Source organism: Pituophis catenifer, unplaced genomic scaffold (assembly GCF_029215685.1).
Source record: "Pituophis catenifer annectens isolate HBS135680 unplaced genomic scaffold, rPitCat1.0.hap2 SCAF_8, whole genome shotgun sequence".
Lineage (NCBI taxonomy): Eukaryota > Metazoa > Chordata > Lepidosauria > Squamata > Colubridae > Pituophis > Pituophis catenifer.
In genome coordinates, this window is record NW_027256888.1 from 77,124,887 (window position 1) to 77,151,231 (window position 26,345).

At 42.2% G+C, this 26,345-nt stretch overlaps 1 protein-coding gene across 1 annotated transcript in view; it reads left to right on the forward strand.

Annotated features, from left to right (window-relative positions):
• Window positions 1-26,345, forward strand: part of SLC4A4 (solute carrier family 4 member 4) — a 195,135-nt gene that overhangs the window by 144,256 nt on the left and 24,534 nt on the right. Inside the window, exons 15-20 of the mRNA XM_070948389.1 lie at window positions 6,347-6,405; window positions 8,555-8,743; window positions 12,692-12,805; window positions 15,094-15,255; window positions 21,491-21,669; window positions 23,563-23,635. Coding sequence (XP_070804490.1) covers window positions 6,347-6,405; window positions 8,555-8,743; window positions 12,692-12,805; window positions 15,094-15,255; window positions 21,491-21,669; window positions 23,563-23,635 — 776 coding nt within the window. The remainder of the gene's footprint in view (window positions 1-6,346; window positions 6,406-8,554; window positions 8,744-12,691; window positions 12,806-15,093; window positions 15,256-21,490; window positions 21,670-23,562; window positions 23,636-26,345) is intronic.

A 26,345-nucleotide genomic window follows, 5' to 3' on the forward strand; every position in this document is an offset into this window, starting at 1 on the left:
TGCTGTTCGGGTCTCTTCAATCCTCTTCTGTTAGCTTCCACAGCAATGCCTTTCAAACTTGGCAAGATTTCAGTTTCTAGTATCCTCCAGCCACCCCGGGAATCTGTGCACTAATTGAAAATTTGATTTTGATGTCCTAGGATCACAGAATATGAAAGGTTATTAGAACAATCTGCCTCAAGCTTGGCAATTTGTAAGATGTGTGGGTTTCAACTATCGGAATTCCCCAGCTGGCATGGGATAAGTTCCCAAGTTTGAAAAACACTGTTCTAGATTATTCCTGAAGTGGGTAGAATCAACGCCACACTCCCACTGATGATGTTACCTAGTTGGGTCGCAAAATGTTTGCAAGCAAACAACCAATCTTAGAGACCACCAAGAACTCCACAGTTCAGCCTGAGTTATAGATATTCTCTTCAACTGGAGGACCAGTATTTTCAATGTTCTTTTACTTTTGGGGGGAATGTAATAGTTTAAGATAACCGTTCACCCTTCAACCACCGTTTTCTGTTGATTGTTATTCCCATCTGGAATATTTAAATGGGCAAAATGTTGCCCTTTGAAATCTTGTATCTCCCAGAAATGGGCTGTACATTATGGCACCAACTAGATTAGATTAACAGAGTTGGAAGGGACCTTGTAGGTCATCTAGTCCAACCCCCTGCCCAAGCAGGAAACCCTACACCATTTCTGACAAATGGCAATCCAATCTCTTCTTGAAAGTCTCCAGTGATGAAGCTCCCACAACTTCCAAAGGCAACTTTTGTTCCATGGGTTGATTGTTCTTCCTGTCAGAAATTTTCTCCTTATTTCCAGGTTGAATCTCTTCTTGTTCAGTTTCCATCCATTGTTCCTTGTCTGGTCTTCAGGTGCTTTGGAAAATAGCTTGATCCCCTCCTCTCTGTGGCAGTCCTTCAAATATTGGAAGACTGCTATCCTGTCTCCCCTGGTCCTTCTCTTCACTAGACTAGCTATGCCCAGTTCCTGCAAGCAATCTTCGTATCTTTCTTCCTCCAGGCCCCTAATCATCTTTGTTGCTCTTCTCTTCACTCTTTATAGAGTCTCAACATCTTTTTTTATAGTGTGGTGACCAAAACTGGATGCAGTATTCTAAGTGTGGTCCTACTAAGGCTTTATAGAGTGGTATTAGTACCTCCCTTGATCTTGATTGTATCCCTCTGTTAATGCAACTTTAGATTGCATTGGCATTTTTGGCTGCCACTGCACTGCTGGCTCATATTTAGCTGGTTGTCCACTAAGACTCCAAGATCCCTCTCACAGTCACTGCTATGTTAGAGCTTCATTAGGCAAATACCTGTGGCCTGGGATAAACTCTCTAAAACAAGCTACAGACCTTTTGTAAGAAAATTGCTCTTTATTGTCTCACAGTAGAGATTTAAAATGGAGATATATATTGTAATTCAGAGGTAGTGATTGAAGGAATATAGGTCTCAGCTGAGAAAGAAAAGATAGATGGCTGGGAAATTATGGGAGTTGAGGTCGTAGAAATCCGGAGCGCGCCAATTGCAACCAGCATAAAATATTGATAATTTTTTAAAAAATCCACAAGTGAAGTTGGCATAGAAGGCATCTTCTCAGCAATAAATGAATCTCATGGTTAAAAAAAAAACCAGGACTACAACAAACAAAATTTAAATAACGTTGCACAGGTGATCTGATAATTGCTGTTAAGTTGAGGTGAGTCAGACTTTGGCAGAGGCAAAAAAAAGAAAAAAAAAGAAAAGAAAGAAACCTTGAGTATCTGGTCTCCTGCCAAAAAGGAAAATGAGCTGATGTCCTGTTCTGAACCCTACCTGTTCGCCTGAGTTGGCCTTTGCTAGATGCTTTTCAATTATGATTAAATACGAAAGTGGCACGTTCAGTCTTGAAATGGAAGTCGTAGAAGGACTTCTCACCAGTGCTCACTATTGAGTATATCATTTTGGGGTGGCGCCTAGTGAAATCTTAGACCCAGAAGAGCAGGGGTGTCAAACTCAAGGCCTGGGGACCAGGGGTGGGTTCTACTTACCTTTACTCACCACTTACCTTTACTCACCAATTGCATTTACAGAGGGATACAATCAAGATCAAGGGAGGTCCTAATACCACTCTATAAAGCCTTAGTAAGACCACACCTAGAGTACTGCATCCAGTTTTGGTCACCACACTATAAAAAAAGATGCTGTATACATATATATATACACACAAACACACACACACGTACAGTATATCACAAAAGTGAGTACATCCCTTCACATTTTGTAAATATTTAAGTATATCTTTTCTTGTGACAACACTGAAAAAAATGACACTTGGTGTTGTGGCCCGTCAGCGGCCTGTGCAGCTAGTAGCTGATTTCAACAGCGAGGAGGCTGCTGTGGTGCTGTGCCAGCAGCCTGTGCAGCTGGCACTTGAGTTGGATAATGAGGAGGCTGGAGAAGATGTGGTGCCAGATTCGGGGATTCAGCCAGGGCCTTCAGAACCTCCAGAAGCTCCCTTAAGTGAAGAGAAAGAAGAGGAGGAACCTCTTCTCGATGCACGGGCGTGCAGAGCTGCCAAAAGGCAGGAGTGGCTCCTCAGGAGGAGGTCTCCTCGAGAGTAAGGCTTGGGGCTAATTGGCCACTCCCTTAGCCTATTTAAGGAGGAATGCCAACTGAAGCAATTTGCAGGGAAAAACTTCGTTCACTCTCCTTCGTGCCTTGATCTTAGTTCTCTGCAAATTTCTTCTGGGCTTTCTGCCAACCATAGTAAGATTAAAATTATTTATTCTTTGGATTCTTGTAGGCTGTTAAGAAAGTTAATGAACAGCCTTTATTTAAAAAAGACTGATTTAATTTAGTAAACTAAGGTTTGTACAGACTTTGTGTGTGCTGCGTTCTTTGCGGTCTGTAGCTGGGCCAGAACACTTGGCTACGGTGTAAAGTAGTGAGTATACAGTACTCACTTTTGTTGCCAGCAGTTTAGACATTAACGGCTGTGTGTTGCATTATTTTGAGCGGACAGCACATTTAGACTGTTACACAAGCTGTACACTCACTACTTTACGTGGTAGCCAAGGGTCATTTCTTCAGTGTTGTCACATGAAAAGATAAACTTAAATATTTACAAAACGTGAGGAGCTGTAGTCACTTGTGCGATATACTGCATATATGTATGTGTGTGTGTGTGTGTGTGTGTGTGTGTGTGTGTGTGTATATTTACGTAGGTAAAACCTGGATATATATATATATATATATATATAGCCAGGTTTTACCTACGTAAGCTAAGATGTTCCACAGCCCTAGTTCTGTGAAATCTCATTCACAAGTTTCTGGGCTTTTTGTATCTTGCTGAAAAGCAACAACTCTGTGTTGCAGCACAGAGTTGTTGCTTTTCAGCAAGATACAAAAAGCCCAGAAACTTGTGAATGAGATTTCACAGAACTAGGGCTGTGGAACATCTTAGCTTACGTAGGTAAAACCTGGCTAGAAAGAATATGTATATATATGTACGTATATACATATATATAATACACACACATACATAGACACACACATATGTGTACACACACAAACAGAAGCAAAATCACTGTCCATTTTGAATACGTAGTGGAAAGAGGAAACTTGAGAGTTCCCAAGGTTGATGCTATATGGAACAAAACTGTGACTGAATGTAGATGTTCTGCTTCGGGTACCCCAAAGCCCCCCTCCCAGAAGGTAACAAGGAAAACACGTTGTGGACAGGATGGATAGCGTCCCAGACAATCCTGCGGACTCTGCTCAAGTTAAAAACATGGACATGTGGTTGGCACCTGTATCCCAAGGAGCAGCCTCACTGCTCTTTTGACAGCTGTTGCCAACCGAGCCTGAAATTCTTCCCCTGGAAAGAAACACCGTGGAGTTGCCAGATGTTGTGATCGGATTACCGTGTCTCCTGCTGTTCATCAGTCCGTATTGATTAACGTCGTGAGGGTGGGCGGGTGGCTGGAAAGAGGGAAACAGTGTAGCTGCCTCAAAAGAAAAGATTTACAGCCTCCTTCTTCGGTTTCTTCCCTGTGAATTTATCGTTGACGATAAATGCCCTAGGGATGGGCATCACTTTTAAAAGTTCCTGGTTAAAAGACAGTATAGAAGAAACAAACAAACAAACTATGTTTATTTCTGTTCCTTAACAGCGTTAAGGAAAGTTTAGCTTCCTCTCCACTGCACTGCCATTAAAACCACGATGTTTATCGTGGATTTGACTTGAATTTCATGGTTTTATGATTTGGTTAAGTTGGGAAACTGGTGGAAGGTTTTAGCACATGGCTCTGGTGCAAAAAGGAGTGGGGGGAAGGAGACGGTGGCTCAGTGGTCAAAGATGCTGGGCTTGTCAGCTGGAAAGCTGATAACCCCGCTTCGAGACCTGAGGTCCACACGACAGGGTGAGCTCCCATTCCTTGCTCTAGCTCCTGCCCCGCCTACCAGTTAGAAAGCGTGCAAATGCGAGTAGATAAACAGGCATCACTTCGGTGGGAAGGTAACAGCATTCCGTCCGCCTTTGGTATATAGTCATGCTGGCCACATGACCATATTAAACATCTTTAGACAATGCCGACTCCCTCAGCCAAGAAACGGAGATGAGCATCACGCCCTAAAGTCGGACATGATTGGACAGGGTGCAATCATGCCTAGTGCAAGGAAGAGATTCTTTCTTTCTTTCTTTCGTTCCTTCTTTCTTCTTTGACTTCATGTGGAAACTGGGAAGGACTTCCAGATCAACAGGCTAATTTAGCTCCTTTCTGTAGAAAGTGTGGGTATATTTGGGCTGTCCAAGTGTTCCACTTTTCCCTCTGTTTTAGAAGCAAAAACCTGAAAGCGTGGCATGGTGCGAAAGTGAGCAAGACAGGGTGGAAATAAAAATCCCCCAGGCCTTTAAATATCTTCCCCCTGCTTTCCTCAAAGGCCCTAAGCTGAAATATTCCTTCCTTCCTTCCTTCTTTCTTTCCTTCTTTCCTTCTTTCCTTCTTTCCTTCTTTCCTTCCCTTCCCTTCCCTTCCCTTCCTCCTCCCTCCCTCCCTCCCTCCCTCCCTCCTTCCTTCCTTCCTTCCTAACTCCCTCCCTTCCTTCCCTTCCCTCCCTTTCTCCTTCCCTCCTTCCTTCCCTGCCTCTTCCCTTCCTTCCTTCCTTCCTCCTTCCTCCCCTTTCCTCCTTCGTTCCTTCCTTCCCTCCTTCCCTCCCTCCCTTTTTCCCTTCCTTCCCTCCATTCCTCCTTCCTTTCTTTCTTTCCTTCCTTCCCTTCCTTCATCCTTCCTCCCCTTCCTCTTTCCTTCCTTCCTCCTTCCTTCCTTCCCTTCTTCCTTCCTTCCTTCTTTTCTTCCTCTCTTTTTCCTTTCTTCCTGCCTCCCTCCCTCCCTCTTCTTTCTTTCTTTCTTTCTTTCTTTCTTTCTTTCTTTCTTTCTTTCTTTCTTTCTTTCTTTCTTTCTCTCCCTCTCCCTCTCCCTCTCTCTCTCTCTCTCTCTCTCTCTCTCTCTCTCTCTCTCTCTCTCTGTCTGTCTCTCTCTCTCTCTCTCTTTCTTTCTTCTCTCCCTTTCCGCTTTCTCTTTCCCCTTCCTCCTGCCCTGCCCTGCCCTGCCCTTCCCTTCCCTGCCCCATCCCATCTCACCCCATCCCATCCTATTTTTTCCCCTTACTTCTTAGCATAATCTCACCTAAGATGGAGGGGTTGTTAAACAACAATAGGTTTTCCAACAGTTGGGATAAATAGTGGAAAAAATTTGAATAAGTGTTTTTTTTTTTGTTTTGTTTTCTCTTTATCATGCACCCTGCACTTATGGTTTGCTCTTTTCTGAAACTGTTTGTGGGGCAGAGCCTCTCCTTTTGAACCCAGACAAAAGAAACCCCATTTTCTTAATTGGAAGCCGAGACGTTTGTTCACACTATTATTCATGTATAAGGAAAAAAGGATAACATGGCATAACATTTAATAGTTCAGCTTTTCAGTTTAGATAAAAAAAAGCACTTTCATCTCTTGGATGATGTAGGAATTCTAATGACGAATTTACACTGGGAAGTATTGTAACCCCCATTGTCATTCAGGCATCAACATAATTTGAGGCGATTAGTCTTGTATTTTTTTCTTTATTTTTCCCACGGCGAATGGCAAGAAGCACAAGTGATGGGATAATAACTTCTTTTTTTACTGTATATAATGCAGGATCATTATGGATGCTACTGATTACTGATTAGCATAAGAGGATTATAAGACGTAGCTGTATTTTAATTTTCGGGAGGTGGGAGGGGTTGCGAGATTCATTTTAATTGCAGCTTCCCCTCATTATTTTTTACAGTGGTATATTCAAAAGTGCTGCATTTCTTTCTTCTTACAGTGAATAGTTCGTTGATCAATGAGACAGTTGCGTCAACTCTGTCTTGGCTCGATGAATTGGTAAGCAGAAATCGGGTTGTAATATTTGAAATAATTATGCCCAGTGCAATTATACTGCTGACTTTTTTTTTTAAATTATTTTTATTTAATATACAATTTAAAAACATTAGACTTGGTGCGACTTGTCTGGTACATACTTTTCTAGCACTTTTTCTTTCGTGTATATTCAGTGGTGGGATTCAAGTAATTTAACAACCGGTTCTCTGCCCTATTTATTTCTTTCAACAACCAGTTTGCCAAACTGCTCAGAAAGTTAACAACCGGTTCTCCCGAAGTGGTGCAAACTGGCTGAATCCCACCACTGTGTATATTACAATATAATATCATGCATATTCCATATATAGTTTTTGTACATTCAATCACACTTCAGTTACATACATACTCCCTTCGTACCTATTCAAGTCCAATTTATTCCTATCTAATATTTCTCAATTTTATTTTATTTATTTTTCTCCCCTTTCCTTCACTCTGTTTCTAATTCTCTATCCCTACATTCCTCTGACTTTTAATACATTCTCCTTCCTTCTCTTATTTTGCTTTAATCTCTTGGAGTTGCATTAACACCTGTTTCACAGGATTTAAACCAAATCACAGTACAGAGTCCTCGACTTAACAACAGTTCACTTAGTGACCTAAGTTCGGAGTTACAGCACTGAAAAAAGTGTCTTACGACCGGTTTTTCACACGTATGACCGTTGCAGCATCCCCATGGTCGCGTGATTGATATTCAGATGCATGACGACTGACTCACATTTGCGACCTAGCTAGCCGTAGCTAAATCAAGTGGCTCAGAAATTTAATGAAAGGTCGATATAAAATATATACCCATGCGTTTTTTAATAAAATCAGAAGTGCAACAGCACACGGGTGCTCTTATCGCTTCTGAGTGGAAAAAAAGAGAGCTTTGTCAAGTGAAGGGTGCAAGTCCTTTTGCTCCCTCTGGGCTATACAGTTACGTTGTTGAAAAGATAACCTGTGAAAATTGCGACCTGATGCAAAGAGCTTGCGAATGCTTTTATCACTTTTAGGCTAATAAAAATTCTTCCCAGTTGAGCTCAGGGGAGGAATATCTATGCATTCAGAAGGTTGAGTTATGTACAGGTAGTTAGTCCTCGACTTACAACCAGGGGTTGGCTGCTGAGGGTTCGCAGGGGTTCGAGAGAACCTCTAGCTAAGATTCTGTGCAGTTTGGAGAACCCCCAAATCCCACTCCTGGCTGGCCCCACCCACCCCTCCCCACCCTCCCCACCCTCCCAGGAGTCCCCATGTGGCCTGGTTTGGATGCAGGTAAGTGCAGGGCACGCTGGAGGCTCGGGAAGGGCAAAAAACAGGCCTACTGGAAGTTTGGGAAGGCTGGAAATGGGCCCGTTTCCGGCCTCCAGAGGGCCTCTGGAGCCTGGGGAGGCCGTTTTTGCCCTCCCGGAGGCTCGAGAAAAGCCTGTAGAGCCCGGGGAGGGCAAATGGTGCAGGAGGCCGACTAGGCCACGCCCACCATGGCCACGCTCACCCAGCAACTGGGCAGAGAACCCCTTGCTAAAATTTTTGAAGCCCACCCCCGCTTACAGTTCGCTTAGTGACCGTTCAAAGTTACAACGGCACTGTAAAATGTGACTTATGACCGTGTTTCACAGTTACGACCTTTGCAGCATCTCAGCAGGCACGTGATCAAAATTCAGATATTTGGCAGCTGTTCTTATTTGTGACCGTTGCTGTGTCCCAAGGTCATTAATTAAATCACTCATAAAATGCTGGGATTCACATGCATTATACAAAGGCCTGGGACCTTTCAAGCATGTTGGGACTGCAGTTCCATAACGCCTGAAGAGTAAAGATTGTAAGTCCTCGACTTACAACCATTCACTCAACCATTCACTTAATGACCGTTCCAAGTTATATAGCTGATTTGCGCTGTTCTAGCGGCTTTACGAGATCGCGGGGCTGGCGCTCAAGAAAAGAGCGTCCTCGGTGCCCGCGGTGCCACCAGAAGTCCCCCAAAATTCAGACGCTTGGCAGCTGATTCATATTTATGACGGGTGCAGTGTCCCAAGGTCATGTCATCCAAAGTGCACAGAAATTAGCATTGAGGGAGAAAACGAGAATGTTTCTTTAAAGATGCCAATTTTCCCCCCTCTCTCTTTTGTGTTTACAGCACAACGATACAATTGAATGGTCATCCCTGACCAAGAAGAAATGCTTGCACTTTGGAGGACAGCTCCTGGGGAATAATTGCAAATATGTCCCTGACATCACACTCATGTCTTGCATTCTCTTTTTGGGAACCTACACATGCTCCATGGCTTTGAAGAAATTCAAGACCAGTCGTTATTTCCCAACCACTGTAAGTCCTATGATTTTATAATAGTTTTCCCAGTTATTTCTCCAGTACATCCAGCACCATTTGATCAAGGTCAAGAATTTAACTTAGAGAAGAGAAGAGAAGAGAAGAGAAGAGAAGAGAAGAGAAGAGAAGAGAAGAGAAGAGAAGAGAAGAGAAGAGAAGAGAAGAGAAGAGAAGAGAAGAGAAGAGAAAATATGGAATGGAATGGAATGGAATGGAATGGAATGGAATGGAATGGAATGGAATGGAATAGAATAGAATAGAATAGAATAGAATAGAATAGAATTCTTGATTGAACACACAAGGAATTTGTCTTTGGTGCATAAGCTCTTAAGTGTACATAAGGAGAATAAAATACATTCATCAAGAATAAAAAGATACATCACTTAACGATAGTAAAGGTTACTAATAAGCTATCAAGTCATACTAGGAAACAAATAAAAACAATATAATTGAAAGATACAAGCGACATGGTTATAGTCATAAGTGGGAAGAGATAGATACTAGTAAGGAAGAGAAGAAGAATAGTAATACAGTCTTAGTAAATTATATGACAGTGTTGAGGGAATTATTTGTTTAGCAGAGTGATGGCGTTCGGGGAAAAACTGTTCTTGTGTCTAGTTGTTCTGGTGTGCAGTGCTCTATAGCGTCGTTTTGAGGGTAGGAGTTGAAACAATTGATGTCCAGGATGCGAGGGGTCTGTAGATATTTTCACAGCCCTCTTTTTGACTCGTGCAGTATACAGGTACTCCATGGATAGAATAGGAATAGGAATAGGAATAGGAATAGGAATAGGAATAGGAATAGGAATAGGAATAGGAATAGAAATAAATAGAAATAGAAATAGAAATAGAAATAGAAATAGAAATAGAAATAGAAATAGCTGGAAGGGACCTCGGAGGTCCTCCAGTCCACCCCCCCCCAAGCAGGAGATCCTATACCATTCCAGACAAGTCCAAACTCTTCTCAAACGCCTCCAGTGATGGAGCGCCCACAACATCTGGAGTAGACTAGAATAGAGCTGGAAGGGACCTTGGAGGTCTTCTAGTCCAGCCCCCTGCTCTGACAAGTGACTGTCCTCATTTCAGCTATTCCTCATTGTAGCCAGTAAGTGGGAGGATGGCTGGTGCACCTACAGGCAAGAGTGCCAGTGTGGTAGTCTGTCCACTTGCAACGTGGCAGCACATCTCTCTGTTGTGAATGACACAGCATGAGTATTTAGTTACGGGAGGATTTGGAGAAGGTTCTCAGTCCTGTAGGTCCCTGGGTGGTCTCTGAGCTTGGTTGTTTCCTTGCAAACATTACCAGTCTACAATATCAGTTATTGCCAGGGTGGATTTGATTTAAATCAAGTCGATTTAAATCATAATTTTTAAAGAACAACTGTCATCTCTGTCCCGCAGCAGCTCCTCCTCTGACCTGCTGATTTGCCGACAGTCCCAATATTACAGAATATACAGCCTCATGCTACATAACTAAGCTCCATTTCATGCTGAATAAACTAAATTATTAATGTATCTTAAATAGAAGAGTATCTTTAGATAGATTTTTGCTTCAAAAGCATTTTATTAAAATTTAAATTTGATAATCAAAAATATCCGATTTAAATAAAAAAAATCCGATTTAAATAAAAATAATCTGATTTTTTTGATTTTTTTTTTTAAAAAATCATTGATTTTTATCCACCCTGGTTATTGCAGATGTTTAATATCATTGATATTAACATCATCAGTGTTACTGATATTATCTAGTTGGGTAATGAAACATCTGCAAGAGAGCGCCAAAAACCTCACAGTTCAACACTAAACTACAAATATTATTTTCTATTGGTACACTTATTCCTGTTAATTCCAGCCTTCCTTGTGCCTTATATATAAACCACTAAGTTTATATATGAACCAGTAGTGAAATGTAAAATTTGTTACTACCGGTTCTGTGGGCGTGGCTTGGTGGTGGTGGGTAATATGACTGAGTGGGCATGGCCAACTTTTTTTTTTTTTTAACTTTTAAAACCATTTTTTCTACAACCTCTTCGGCTGAAGAGGTTGTAAAAAAAATGCTTTTAAAGCCTCTGACGATCCCAGCTGACCTGCCTGATCGGCAGAGGCTTTTTTTTTTAAAAGCCTCTGACAATCCCAGCTGACTTGCCTGATTGGCAGAGGCTTTCTTTTTTTTTAAAACAAGCCTCTGATGATCCCAGCTGAGCCCGCGATCATCAGAGGCTTTTTTTTTACTTTTAAAAGCATTTTTTTTGGCCAAAGAGGTTTTAGAAAAAATGCTTTTAAAAATAAAAAAAAAGCCTCTGATGATTGCACGGCTCAGCTGGGCAATCGGGGGGGGGGGGGGCAGGGATTTTTGCTACCAGTTCTGCAAAACACCCGCCTCCTTCGCTACCAGATCGGGCGATCTGGTCCAAACCGGGAGCATTTCACCCCTGATATGAAGTTTGCTCAAATAGCAATGTTACTACCTGAGTATTTTAAGTTTATTTTAACTCAGCGTGGTTCACTGCATACTGTTGTAAGCCTTAAGACTGGGCTTAGATAAAAGATAGTATGTTGCAGAAAAATGTTTTATTACTTCCTCCTTTTTATTTATGAAGTATGGAACACATTTGAGTCCTAAGCACTGAGATAAAATTTCTGGGACCAGAGCCAAATTAACCAACAAGGAATGATTAGAATTTTGGCAACAGCTTGCCATGTTTAGAGTGATATCTGATGGATAGAAAGGTACGGAAAGAGTATCTTTAAAAATTATTATTATCCTTTCTTGGGAGGAATAATAAGATTTTGTAAAAACTGAGCTACTCTCTTAATAAAATGCCTTTTTTTTTTTTTTGCATGGTAACATTAATGGGATCTTGGAGTCCTAGTAGACAAGCATTTAAATATGAGCCAGCAGTGTGTTGCAGCTGCCAAAAAAGCCAACATAGTCCTAGGCTGCATAAACAGAATCAAGATCATGTGAAGTGTTAATACCATTTTATAAGGCCTTGGTAAGGCCACACTTGGAATACTGCATCCATTTTTGGTCGCCACGATGTAAAAAAGATGTTGAGACTCTAGAAAGAGTGCAGAGAAGAGCAACAAAGACGATTAGGGGACTGGAGGCTAAAACGTATGAAGAACGGTTGCAGGAACTGGGTATGTCTAGTTTAATGGAGAGAAGGACTCGGGGAGACATGATAGCAGTCTTCCAATATCTCAGGGGCTGCCACAAAGAAGAGGGAGTCAAGCTATTCTCCAAAGCATCTGAAGATAAGAAGCAATGGATGGAAACTAATCAAGGAGAGAAGCAACTTAGAACTAAGGAGAAATTTCCTGACAGTTAGAGCAATTAATCAGTGGAACTACTTGCCTCCAGAAGTTGTAAATGCTCCAACACTGGAAGTTTTTAAGAAGATATTGGATAACCATTTGCCTGAAATGGTATAGGGTTTCCTGTCAAAGCAGGGGGTTGGACTAGAAGACCTCCAAGGTCCCTTCCAACTCTGTTATTCTATTCTAATGTTTGTTTGTGCCCTGAATTGCACTCAGTAATATTAGTTTTTTTTAAAAAGCAAGGGCTATTGTTCCATTCGCTGTGCATGTTTTCTTGTGCATATGCTGCCTTCTTCCAAATTCTCATTCACCTTTGCACAGCTTTTGACAAGTTGGATGCAGTCAACTGAAGAGATCCTGAAAACCAGGATTATGAATTAAGTTTGATGGGAAGGGCACTTTGAGGTGGGAATGTTGTAGCCTGGTCTCTCTTGTCTGCCCATACGGATGCCAGCATCTTCTGGAATGTTCTTCAGCTGGACGGACGAAGCTCCTGGGGGTTTCTAGTTGCTGATTCTCTACTTGTTATTTTCAATGTTGGGTTTTTCCTTTTTGTGCATATTTGTCAGGTCCTTAAAACAGGCAAGTTTAAACCACCATTGATGTTGTTCTCTTTTTGTTTCAGGCAAGGAAATTGATCAGTGATTTTGCCATCATCATTTCTATTCTGATTTTCTGTGGAATCGATGCTGTGGTCGGTGTCGATACACCAAAACTTCTCGTGCCAAGTGAATTCAAGGTATGTTAAGCCGTCTCTCCTCCATCCTTTTAAGAAGGCAAAGAATTACAATACATGGAGGAGGAGGATCAAAGCTAGGCTGCAAAATCAAGGTGACCAGTAGATGGCAGCAAAGATATACACAATAAAACCAGTTCTTTGCTACCACACTGTGGTTTCTGGGATGTTTGCAGCCTATAATCAATTGCATAATCATATCAAAGTATGACTTCATTGTACATCTGGATCATGATTCGTGTGTCTATTATTTACTGCTAGAGACCACTGAGACAACTACACTATGCAAAGCACCAATGGGGTGCTTAGTGACCCATTGACCCATCAGAGCAAGTTTTTCAGTACAGGTGGTCCTTGACTTACAACCGTTCATTTAGTGACCATTTGAAGTTACAAAGGAAATGAAAAAAGTGATATATGACCTTTTCACACTTACAACTGTTGCAGCATCCCCATGGTCGTGTGATCAAAATTCAGACACTTGGCAACTGACTCGTATTTATGACAGTTGCAGTGTCCTGGGATCACGTGATCCCCTTTTGTGAACTTCTGTCAAGCAAAGTTGATAGGGAAGCCAGACTCGCTTAACAACCATGTTACTAACTTAACAATTTCAGTGATTCACTTAACAACTGTGGCAAGAGCAGTCGTAAAAGGGAGCAAAACTCACTTAACAAGTGATTCACTTAACAACAGAAACGTTAGACTGAATTTTGGTCGTAAGTCGAGGACTACCAGTACTTTTAAGCAGAGGTGATGGGATAAGCATCAACAAATGTGTGAGGCCAGAATAAAGACCCAGAGCAAGACAACTTTAATTTTTAAGTTTTTTTAAAGTTTTTTTTAAGAAATAAAATTTGGTTAATATGATAGCTTCTATATATTTGGTAACTTTTCCTTTCTGTAAATTTAAGCAGTCACTTTTGCAGATCTTTAAGGGGCAGATTTAAGTTTTAGGTTAAAAGCACATATAACTAATAACTTCACCTTTTTTTTTTTTTTATAAATTTGATTTATATGCCGCCCTTCTCCGGAGACTCAGGGCGGCTTACAATGCACTAAGCAATAGCCTTCATACTTTTGTATATTTATACAAAGTCAGCTTATTTCCCCCACAAACTGGGTCCTCATTTTACCTACCTTAGAAAGGATGGAAGGCTGAGTCAACCTTGAGCCTGGCAAGATTCGAACCAGCAGTAAATTGCAGGCAGCTGTGTTAATAACAGGGTGCGTAGACCACTGTACTATCAAGGCACCTTGTGCAATCATCTGTGCAATCCAGCTACCTCTTACATGATGCCTTGATTTTGCATCTTGCAGCAATAATTACTTGCCAGTAGATCTTGGGAATCTTGTTCAAACATAAGGCAACCATCTCAGGCCTGAAAAAATAAACATTGTGACCACTAGAGGGCAGCCAAAAGACCCATAAATCACCATCTCTTTGCTACCATCTGGTGGACAGTTAGACATTTCCATCCCAGATCCAGTTCTTGCAAAACTAGCCATGTTGTTTTCATTGTGTTCCCAAAGTACTTTTTTCAAGAGGCAACTGGACTTTCTTTTTCTTTGAAGACATTTTGCTTCTCATCCCAGGAGCTTCTTCAGCCCTGACTGGATGGTGTGGAATTCCAGCCAGAGCGGAAGACGTTTCTTGAATGAGAAGCGAAATGTCTTCAAAGAAAATCCAGAAAGTCCAGTTGCCTCTTGAAAAAAGCATCTTTGGGACAATCATAACCTGGATGACTGAGAATCTCCATAGACACTGTTTTCATTGTGGATTGCTGAGTAGTTTGTGCATGCTTTTTTCTCTGCTTTTATCTCTGACAATGCCTATGAATAATGGGAAATGCAAATGCAAATAATAATAATAATAACAACAACAACTTGGAATGATATATAATAACTACTTGGAACATCATACATCTTAAGAAGGTACTTGGTTGATACCTAGGATGCTGGCAGCAACCCGTATCAACCATTAGCACCAGTCAATGGTATTTGTGATGCATTTTTGAATGTTCAGTTGACTGAGTTTCATATTTACTGAATAAAGATAATAATAATAATAATAATAATAATAATAATAATAATAATAATATAATGTAGCAGATATGAGAATCTGAAAATGCAAAGGAAGTGTTCTTTGACCCATCCTTGCAATGTTTGCAGTGTGTGTGTGTGTGTGTGTGTGTGTGTGAACTTGGGTTTACTTCAGAAACTCTTCCTTTGACTTGAAATGTTTTTAAATGTCTTTTTGATTGCCCTTTTCTGTCTTTTTCCCTGTGAAGCCAACAAATCCAAATAGAAGCTGGTTTATCACACCATTCGGAGGAAACCCGTGGTGGGTATACTTGGCCGCAGCTATTCCTGCTCTCCTGGTCACCATCCTCCTCTTCATGGACCAGCAAATCACAGCGGTTATTGTCAACCGTAAAGAACACAAGCTGAAGGTTGGTGCCTTGTTATGCAAGACTGGAACAGGGATGGGCCAAATTGTTTTAAGAGCACATTGTGGTAGATCTCTGCAGGAGATTGGTGCAGAATAACTGTTCTGAGACCTAATGAGGTCTCCTTGGAAGAAGTTTATTGCTTAAAATAATGCATTGAGGGATGCATTATTAAACAGGAGCCAGCCGTGTGCGGCGGCAGCCAAAAAAGCTGATACAATTCTTGGTTGTATAAATAGAGGCATAGAATCAAACTCACATGAAGTACTGGTACCCGCTTTATAAAGCCTTCGTAAGGCCACACCTAGAATACTGCATCCAGTTTTGGTCACCACGTTACAGAAAAGATGTTGAGACTTTGGAAAAAGTGCAAAGAAGAGCAACAAGAGCCTTGGTACTACAGTGGTTTAAAGCACCCTGTTATTAACACAGCTGCCTGCAATTTACTGCTGGTTCGAATCTCTCCAAGGCTCAAGGTTGACTCAGCCTTCCATCCTTTCTAAGGTAGGTTAAATGAGGACCCAGTTTGTGGGGGCAATAAGCTGACTTTGTATAAATATACAAAAGTATGAAGGCTATTGCTTAACGCACTGTAAGCCGCCCTGAGTCTCCGGAGAAGGGCGGCATATAAATCAAATTAAAATAAAAAAAAATAAAAAAAACTAAGATGATTAAGGGCCTGGCAGACTGACAGACATATGAAGAACGGTTGCAGAAATTGGGTATGGCCAGTCTAGAGGGAAAAAAAAGGACTAGGGGTGACATGATAGCAGTATTGCAATATTTGAGGGGATGCCACAAAGAGGAGGGGGGTCAATTTATTTTCCAAAACACCAGAAGGCAGGACAAGAAACAATGGATGGAAACTAATCAAGGAGGGAAGCAACCTGGAATTAAGGAGAAACTTCCTAACAGGGAGGACAATTAGCCAGTGGAATAACTTGCCTCTAGAAGTTGTAGGGGCTTCATCACAGGACAGAAACTGGACAACCATTTGTCTGAAGTGGTATAGCGAAGCAAAGCTGGCTGAGGAACTCTGGAAGTTGAAGTCCACAAGTCTTTAAGTTGCCAAGGTTGGAGACCCCCGTTTTAGAAAACGATTCCCAGAAGACCTTAACAATTATGAAAGATTAAGATGATGAGGTTTTAATCCCCAATTCTAGAAGACTTCAAGACATCTAGATGGAAATTAGTTTCCATCCCTTACTTCCTATCCTGCCTTCGGGTGCTTTGGAGAATATAATTCTCCCAAATAATTTGGAGAAGGCATCTCCCCTTCTCCAGAGGCATCTTTTTTGATCTTCATTTCAAGGCCCGACACCCGCCTCCTCCTTCCTTGCGTTTTGTGTGGCTGGAACAGACATGGGATTATATCAACATAGCTCCTCCACAGTCACCTAAGCATTTGCCCCTAAGTAAAAGAGTGAGAAATGCTTTCTGAAGATAAATATTAATGGGCTTTGTCTTGGCTTTGAATCAGGAAACACAGATGGACCAACTGTTCACCCTAGAGGGAAATATCTTTGAATTCCACCAGCTGTTTTATCATTGCGAAATCAACATTTATCAATTGATCCCTCGTTTACTTCACCTCGGTGTCTGATTTAGTATTTTTTTCTCCAAATTTGGAACTCTACCAACCACAGTGCTTGGATAAATCAGATCGGTTTTTGTAGGCCGGGAATTCAGAATCTTTGCAGGTGGCTGGAGGTGTGATCAGAATCCCCACGGGGAAAAATAAAACAGAGAAGGTCAGATGGCAGAAGGCACATTCAGAAGCACCAAAGATCATGCTGGATCTGAATTACTGCAGCACAGGTTCAGGATAGTTAAGTTTACCTTCCATTTTTACCCAGCTGGTTTACCCATCTGAAGTTGAAGAGAAGATAGCACCCCATAAACCAGACAAGGAACAATAGATGGAAACGGATCAAGGAGGGATTCAACCTAGAAATAAGGAGAAATTTTCTGACAGTGAGAACAATCAGCCGATGGAACAGAAGTGGTGGGAGCTTCATCACTGGAAGCTTTCAAGAAAAGATTGGACTGCCATTTGTCAGAAATGGTGTAGGATCTCCTGCTTGGGCAGGGGGTTGGACTAGATGACCTACAAGGTCCCTTCCAACTCTCATAATCTGTTAATGACTGAGCAACTACAGCCAGCCAATCACACAACCCGAAATCAGACCAGGACTCAGAAAAGTTGCGCTAATTTTAAAAATAATTATATTATGTTTTAAGATTTTTGTATAAAGACGACAGATGGGTAAAATAAGTATATATTTTCAGTGGAAAGCAATGTTCTCCCTTGAATCTGCTTTCAATCATCTTAATGGTCTTCGCGCAGCTGTTAATACACTCAAAATACAAAATGCATGAGGTTCAATAGCATTTCCCCTAACAATCTATTTCTTTCTTTTTTGTACTTCTCCAAGTTCTGCGTGTTTCCAAAGTTCTTCGATCCATTCTTTTTTGTACTGTGATCTTCACTAGGCTGAATTTTTATTCTTCGTCCCTTACTTGAAATCCTGGCAAGAAAGGTGTTATTTTTCTTTTAAGCTGCATGCAAGGCAGAGATACCGCACAGAATGTGAGAACAAGATGACATTTAATTTACTTACAAGGTGGGGGGGAAAAAAGGGGGACAAAGACAGGATGCAAATCTTGGTGCTAATTAACTTCTTTTCAAGGTTTGCAGAGTGTCTGCTCTGGGCCACGTTACTTCCAAAAGCTATATTTATCTCGGAGGATAACTCCTGTCATTTGCAGGTGAATTCTGAATTTCATTTAATTTGCCTCGACATCCTGATAGGCTGAAGAGAAACTTAACACTTTAAATGTCCTGACTCACAGTATCTTATTTTCACACTTCAAATGCAGAAGGGCACTTTGGATTTTTTTTTTTTTAAAAAAGTTGTTTATTTGGTTGTTCTTGTCGTAAAGTTTTCTCCCTTAGTATCTCTCAGCATATTTGCTGTGGGAGCAAAGTTGAGATTAGAACCATCTGTGTAACTCTCTTTATACTACAGGATCCTCTACATACCTTTACTACCAGTTTGCATCGTGCCCGCATGCGCAGATCACTTATGATGACATCTGGGTCAGTGGGCGGAGCCTCCCACTGGTTTTACTACCGGTTCTTGCGAACCGGTCTGAACCAGGGGCAACCCACCACTGATTGGGACCAGAAGTTTAGTCTTCCGAGTTTTTGGATTCATGCCAGAGCCCATCCTCAGGGAAGTTTTCTCTAGCAGTGTTTGTGCTTTGGGCTATTCTGTGTGGGGTATTTGTTAAGGTTATTGTTGTTGTGTTACCAACTAGCAGAGTGGATTGCACAGAGAAACGTTGCTGAGAGCAGTGAATAAGAGATAAGCAAACTGGTTTATCAAAAGCTTACTTTATAGTAGAAAAACAGTCTCATAGTCTTTAAACAAATTCCAAGTCTTTGCCAGTGAATCAGTCCAGTAGTTACAGAATCTTCTTACCCAACAAACAGTAGTTGGTTAGAATAACAAACTCACTCTGGTTCACAAACCACGATGGTTGCAGATCCATCAAACAATGATTACAGATAACAACTCCTCTCAATGGTAGCTTATCATCACAGCTTCATCATCTCATTATCTTCATACACAACGGCAGCATAACATAGCAGCTTCCTCATCAACAGCAGACTATAGCAGCAACTGAACACATTACAGAAGCTTTGCTTAAATATTCTCACAACCAGTAATTATGTGATTACAGCATGACTCAGCATTAAAGCCACATAATACAGTTTCAGATTAAAGTTATAGTATACTTATATTGCCTGTACAACTGTTAGGCTCAAACCATATCCTAACAGTATTTATATGGTGCCTGGTTGTGTGTGGCTTTCTAGTGGTTGATTATGGATGTTGATGACCAACTATTAAGTCGTTGGCTGTTGTTTCCTTGTGCTGCCAAGCCCTCACTTCCTAAGTACTTGATAAGCTGGCAGTAAATGGACAAGAAGCAATAGATGGAAACTAATCAAGGAGAGAAGCAACCTAGAACTAAGAAGAAATTTCCTGACAGAACCATTAAACAGTGGAACAACGTGCCTCCAGAAGTTGTGAATGCTCCAACACTGGAAATTTTTAAGAAGAGGTTGGACAACCATTTGTCTGAAGTGGTGTAGGGTTTCCTGCCTGGGCAGGGGGTTGGACTAGAAGACCTCCAAGGTTCCTTCCAACTCTGTTATTCCATTCCATTCCATTCCATATTTTCTATTCTATTCTGTTCTGTTCTGTTCTGTTCTGTTCTGTTCTATTCTATTCTATTCTATTCTATTCTATTCTATTCTATTCTATTCTATTCTATTCTATTCTATTCTATTCTATTCCATTCCATTCCATTCCATTCCATTCCATTCCATTCCATTCCATTCCACTCCACTCCACTCCACTCCACTCCACTCCACCCACTCCACTCCACTCCACTCCACTCCTTCTATTCTATTCTATTCTATTCTATTCTATTCTATTCTATTCTATTCTATTCTATTCTACTCTACTCTACTCTACTCTACTCTACTCTACTCTACTCCATCAGTCAACAGAAACGCTGATTTGCTGACGCTTTATTTAAATGTGTTTATCAGTGTTTGCATGACGTCTGTTGATGCCCTTCTCTAAATAAAATAAATAAATAAAGCCATGACTTCTATCCATTTTCTTACATTACAGCTAGAAGCCACTCTGTATCTAAGTTTATGTTCATAGTCAAGGAGAGAACAAACTTAGAATTAAGGAGAAATTTTCTGACAGTTAGAACAATTAAACAATGGAACGATTTGCCTCCAGAAGTTGTGAATGCTCCAACACTGGAGTTTTTTAAGAAGATGTTGGATAACCATTTGTCTGGTGGTGTAGGGTCTCCTGCCTAAGCAGGGGGTTGGACTAGAAGACCTCCAAGGCCCCTTTCAACTCTGTTCTTCTATGTTCTCACTCCATAGATCTTTTGGGACCGTGTGATTACCTTTGGTGAGCTTCCAGTAGGCTTCCAACAAAGTCCAATGGGGCAAGCTGGATTCAACTCTTGTTATTCTGTCGTGTTACTCTGTTAATATGTTCTTCTCTTAACTGAATTTTAAAAAAGCTTCTGTAAAGGCATTTAGATAGAACTGTTCTTGGTGTATGTGTGTGTGTGTGTGTGTGAGAGAGATTTTTTTTGTGTCGTCCTGACTTGCAACCAATTGATTAGTGAAAGTTCACAATTATAATGGCACTGAAAAAAAGATGATGTGTGGATTAATCCTTCTAATTATAACCATGGCGCCGTCCCCATGGTCACTTGATCAAAATTTGGGTGCATGGCCAACTCCTGAGAAGCAAAGTCAGCGGGGGAAGCGACATTGCGGTTCATTTAACAACTGCAAGTGATTCGCTTAGCAACCGTGGCAAAAAGTTGCAAAATCTGGCACGACTCTCTTAACAACTGCTTTGCTTAGCAACAGAAATGCTGGTCCCCATTGGCTCCTGAGTCGAGGACCACCTGAAGATGTTAACCAGTGGAGGGTCTCTCCAGATATTTTCCCATTTAAATTCAAAGTCTCTGAAAAGCTTAAAAGGACAGGTTTTGTTCCCCAAGAAAGAAAACTCTTAATTAAAGAAAGGTTTCTTTAAAAGCTAAAGCCTACAGTTTTTAACACTGTCTGTTGTGTTCACATCACAGACTGTGTCCCCAGAAAAACCAAGCTGTAGCATATTGTGGTGGTTTATATGACACACAAGGGACACGGTGGCTCAGTGGCTAAGACGCTGAGCTTGTCGATCAAAAGGTCGGCAGTTCAGCGGTTCGAATCCCTAGTGCCGCGTAACGGGGCGAGCTCCCGTTCCTTGTCCCAGCTTCTGCCAACCTAGCAGTTGGAAAGCACGTAAAAAATGCAAGTAGAAAAATAGGGACCACCTTTGGTGGGAAGGTAACAGCGTTCCGTGCGCCTTTGTGTTGAGTCATGCCGGCCACATGACCACGGAGACATCTTTGGACAGCGCTGGCTCTTCGGCTTTGAAACGGAGATGAGCAGCGCCCCCTAGAGTCAGGATCTGGGATCTTGCGACATGCTGAACCTCAAAGTACCTAATCATATTTATCCTAATTTAGAATATTGTTCAAAGCCAGCATCTCAGCTCCAGGGTTGCCATCCTCGCCGCAAAGACTTCCCACTTTAAATTAACCTTCCTCTTCCTTCCTTTTTCCCTTCTTACCTTTGCAGAAAGGTGCTGGATATCACCTGGATCTATTCTGGGTGGCTGTGTTGATGATCATCTGTTCCTTCATGGGTCTGCCCTGGTACGTTGCTGCTACCGTGATCTCCATCGCTCACATTGACAGTTTGAAGATGGAGACGGAGACCTCGGCACCTGGCGAGCAACCCAAGTTTTTGGGAGTTAGGTACGCTGATCTGATGGGAAAAGAGATTGAATACTAAGTATGCTAGGAAGCTGCCTACAATAGCATTCTTCACAGGCCAGAAACTACCAGCTGCATTTTTCTCTGAACTGTGGGATCAAACATAGCTTAGAGCTATGAGTCTTAGACATAGATAACATAGAGTACATTGCGGGGGTGTCTTTGGTGTTCTCTGAGTTGGGATTTTTTCTTGCGAGACATTTTATTACCAAACTAGGTAACATCATCAGTGTTAGAAGGAAGTAATGTTTGTGGAGAGAAGGAGAAGAAGGATGAGGCGGAGGACTGTGGGGTCCTTGGTGCTCTCTGAGTTGGGATTTTTTCTTGCGAGACATTTTATTACCAAACTAGGTTATATCATCAGTGTTAGAAGGAAGTCATGTTTGTGGAGAGGAGAAGGAGGATGAGGAGAAGGACTGTGGGGTCCTTGGTGCTCTCTGAACTGGGCGGTTTTCTTGCAAGATGTTCCATTACCAAACTAGGTAACATCATCAGTGTTAGAAGATAGTGGTGTTTGTTGAGAGGAAGAGAAGGAGGAGGAGGACTATGGGGTCCTTGATGCTCTCTGAGCTGGGTTTTTTTTCTTGTGAGACATTTCATTACCAAACTAGGTAACATCATCAGTGTTAGAAGGGAGTGGTGTTTGTGGAGAGGAAGAGGAGGAGGAGGACTATGGAATCTGTTCTGTCCCCGTCTCACACACGCACACAAACAGTCAGCCAGGAGTTAATAAAACCAGCAGTCAGGAATTTCTTTGAGATAACAGCATTGGCAGCAACCCAGTTAGCTGCTTGCCAAAAACTTTACTAACAAAGGGAGGTTTTCCTCCTCCGTCAGATAAACCAAAATAAGTTCACAAAGCCAAAGAATTGTCAAGTCCAGTCCATAATAAATCCAAGGAAGGCATGTAACGAAGTTCCAAAAACGCAGTATGACTTGCTAGCTTTTCAGTTTTGTCCGTCACAAAGCCTGAATGGCCACCACACCCCCTTTTATCCCCTGTGCGGTGTGGTCCAGTGACTCAGCTTAATCTCTGGCACACCTCCTTCTCTGCTGCGCGCGCTTGTCTTTCCGACGCTGTCGGGGATCCAGCCAAGACTTATCTCCGTCACTGTCTAACTGCGGCTGCTCGGAAGTGCCTGGCTCCTGGCCTATCTCTTGGCCTTTGGAAGACACCTGAGGCATTGCCAGAGAGGAGGGTCCTGGAGAGGGAGGCCTTGCCAACTCCTCTCCTTCACTTTCGGAGTCTTCTCCCTCCGATAAGACGGGCTCGGGGGTCGGAGTCACAACAGAATCCTTGATGCTCTCTGAGCTGGGTTTTTTCCTTGCAAGACGTTCCATTACCAAACTAGGTAACATCATCAGTGCTAGAAGAGAATGCTTTTATCTTCATATACTAGCGGCTTGCCCTGTCAGTATCGGTGGGAGTGTTCTTGGTGGTTCCTTGATAGTGTAGATTATTGATTTTGCATGCCATAAACTGCAGAATCTCCAGCTAGTCTGGAGGGAGGCGTTAAGAAGGGACCAAGCTTAGAGTCTTTGCACTGGAGAAAACGACACAGGCCTGACCTCCCCCAAGTCCACGAACCATTCCTAAGACAATGCAGTCAATCTGGTGAGATTCTTGTAACATAGCTGACCAGCAATAAAGCTTCTGCTTTATTGGTTCTGGCAGCTTGTACTTGACAAAGTCTTTCTTTAAAATAAATTGGTAGCAGGTGATAGTGGCAAAAAACCCCTTCTTTTCTTCCTGAAACCTTGGTGATATTGTAAGCTCGTGTGAGGTATACAGGTAGTCCTCGGCTTACAACAATTTGTTTAATAAAATGTCCTTCAAATAAGAATTGGTTATGCTATTCCTGGGTTTAATTTCAGGGAGCAGAGAGTGACTGGATGTATCGTCTTCCTTCTGACAGGCATTTCGGTGTTCATGGCACCCATCTTGAAGGTAAATCTATTTTTGGTTTGCTTATCTCTTCCTCATCCTTCATGGAATTCTGAAATAATAAGCCCTTAGCTAGGAATTTCAAAAAAAGAGACATATTTTTAATATATTAAAAGGACTAAAGGATTAAAGAGGAACATCAAAACATCACTGCTATGACTTTTAAGAACAGAGAAATATACCCAACAGGAGAGGAATCACAGAGTGCGTAGAAATTTTGCCTTGGCATTTGTGCAGAAAACGTTTTTGCAACCACATAGGATGATCACCAAATTTAGGGGGAATCGTGGGCTGTTTTCTGTTCTTGTTGATTTCTGCTAAATTAAAAATCCCCTGATTTTGGATGAGTTGTACCTGGGAAAAACAGAACAACAACAAAAAAATACTATTGTCGTTTACAAAAGAAAACCAGGTTTCCAAATCAAGATGAATGAAAATCGTACTGACCCAGAATTCTATAATGTCTGTCTGTCTGTCTGTCTGTCTGTCTGTCTGTCTGTCTGTCTGTCTAATCCTTTATATAGCCATCCATCTCATGCATGTGACTCTGGACAGTATCCAATAAAAGCAGAAAACACAGCTAGTCTTCAACTTACGACCACAATTGAGCCCAAAATTTACGTTGCTGGGTGAAAAGTTTGTTAAATGAGTTTTGGCCCATTTGACGGCTTTTCCTGCCACATTTGTTAAGTGAATCGCTGCGGTTGTTAAGTTAGTAACACCGCTGTTAAGTGAATCTGGCTTCCTCATTGACTTTGAGGTTGCAAAGGGGGATCCCGTGACCCTGGGATGCTGCAACCGTCATAAATGTGAGTCAGCTGTCAAACATCTGTATGTAAATCATGTGACCATGATTTAACAACCGGTTCTCTGCCCTAATGACCGGTTGGGTGGGCGTGGCCATAGTGGGCATGGCCAGGGGGTGTGACAGGCAGCACTAGGCCTCCTGCATCTGTTGTGATTTAGACTCATTTAGGCATAAAAGACACACTTAGTCATAAACAAGCCTATTTTATTATAACAGCTGGGAATTACTTCATTCCCAGCTTAGTCCAAATTAATTCCAAAACAAGTCCTTCAGAAAAAGTCCTTTGGCCTTATCACAAACCTTTATCTGCTTTGGCAAAGCCGTATGAAGTTCAGAAACAAGGGACGCCAACAAGAAACAAATGCAGCAATGTTGCTTTCCTACAAAGAGCCCAAGAGCTGTTGCTACTCTTTTAAGCCTTATGGGAGGGGCCAATCATCTCCTGGCCTTACTTCTGAGTCGTCCTTTTTGCTTTAGCTGCTCTTGCCCTCTGGCAGCTCTTCACATGCGTGCACTAGGAACAGGCTCCTCCTGTTCCTCTGGCTCCGGTGTCCACGCATCACTCCCAGATTTATTTATTTAATTTATTTAATATAATTTATATGCCGCCCTATCTCCGTAGGACTCAGGGCGGCTCACAACAAATAAAACAAACCCAATAAAACATAAAATGCATAAATATGCATTTGCAGATGGCCCTGGTCCCATCTCTGCCTCCGACGCAGAGCCCTCATCCGGGCCTTCCCCAGACTCCAGGACTGGCCCATTGTCCTCTCCAGCCTCCTCACTGTCCGACTCTGCTGCTATCACTGTGGGCTGCTGGTGGACCACAACAGCACCCCCCTGGGAGCAAAAATGGGGCGCGTGGGGACTCCTGGAAGTGGGGGGGGGAGCCAGCAATTTAACAACTAGTTCTCCCGAACCGGCCCAAACCGGCTGAATCCCACCACTGGAACAATTCCAGGGTGATTCCTCTCTTGACTCCATCCCTAGTCTCTGACGCCTCTTCTACAGCTTTCCCAAAAGTCTGGACGATTGCTGCCAACTTCCCAGTCCCGATATGGGATTTGCGCATGCGCTTGCAGACTTTCCACATTGTAAAGTGTTCAGTTTCGGTTGTATGACAGCGGTTCTGGGTTTGCAGCTGTACCCCATGGTTGAAAATAATTGCTTAGCAGGACTGTCCATGGATTAATTTGTACAGTAGCTATGGTAGTTCTGGTTTGCATGATTTGTAAAGGAAGAATAGCATGTTTTGAATCTTGGAATCAATGTATGGAGCTGTCTTCAGAACTGCAGTGGATCATAGCAAACGCCAAGGGATATGTTGCAGCTGTAAACAAAGAGATCCATCATCTTAATGTGTGTTTTTTTCCCCCTCCCTGCTGGGCATGAAAAACCAGAGAAAGTACAATTAGGATTCTGCTCATTTCGTCGTTACTTTAAAATCTCTTTCCCCCTCTGGTGCTTCAACAGCTCCTTCGTTGTTTATTAACAGACTGGTTAGGATTGCATAATTACTTTTGTGCAGAAGTGTCTGCATTAAATACAAAAATAGCTGGGAACAACTCTGCATTGAAGTGATTTCCTTAGATCAGGGGTGTCAAACTCAAGGCCCGGGGACTGGATCCAGCCTGCGGGGGTGCTTAGATCTGGCCTGTGGGGTGACCTGAAAACAGTGAAGGACCGGTCCACGGTGCCTCAGTAAAAACGGAGTTCGGGAGTGCTGTGGGCGGCTCTCCCGAGCTCTGTTTTCACTGACAGAGGGTTGCAGGAGGCCGTCGCAGCTGAAAACTGAGCTCGGGAGCCCGTTTTTGCTGGCAGAGCAGTTGGGCCACCACAGGAACCCCCAACACGAGTAACGTTAAGATGGTCACGCCCACCCCAGCCACGCCCACCCCAGCC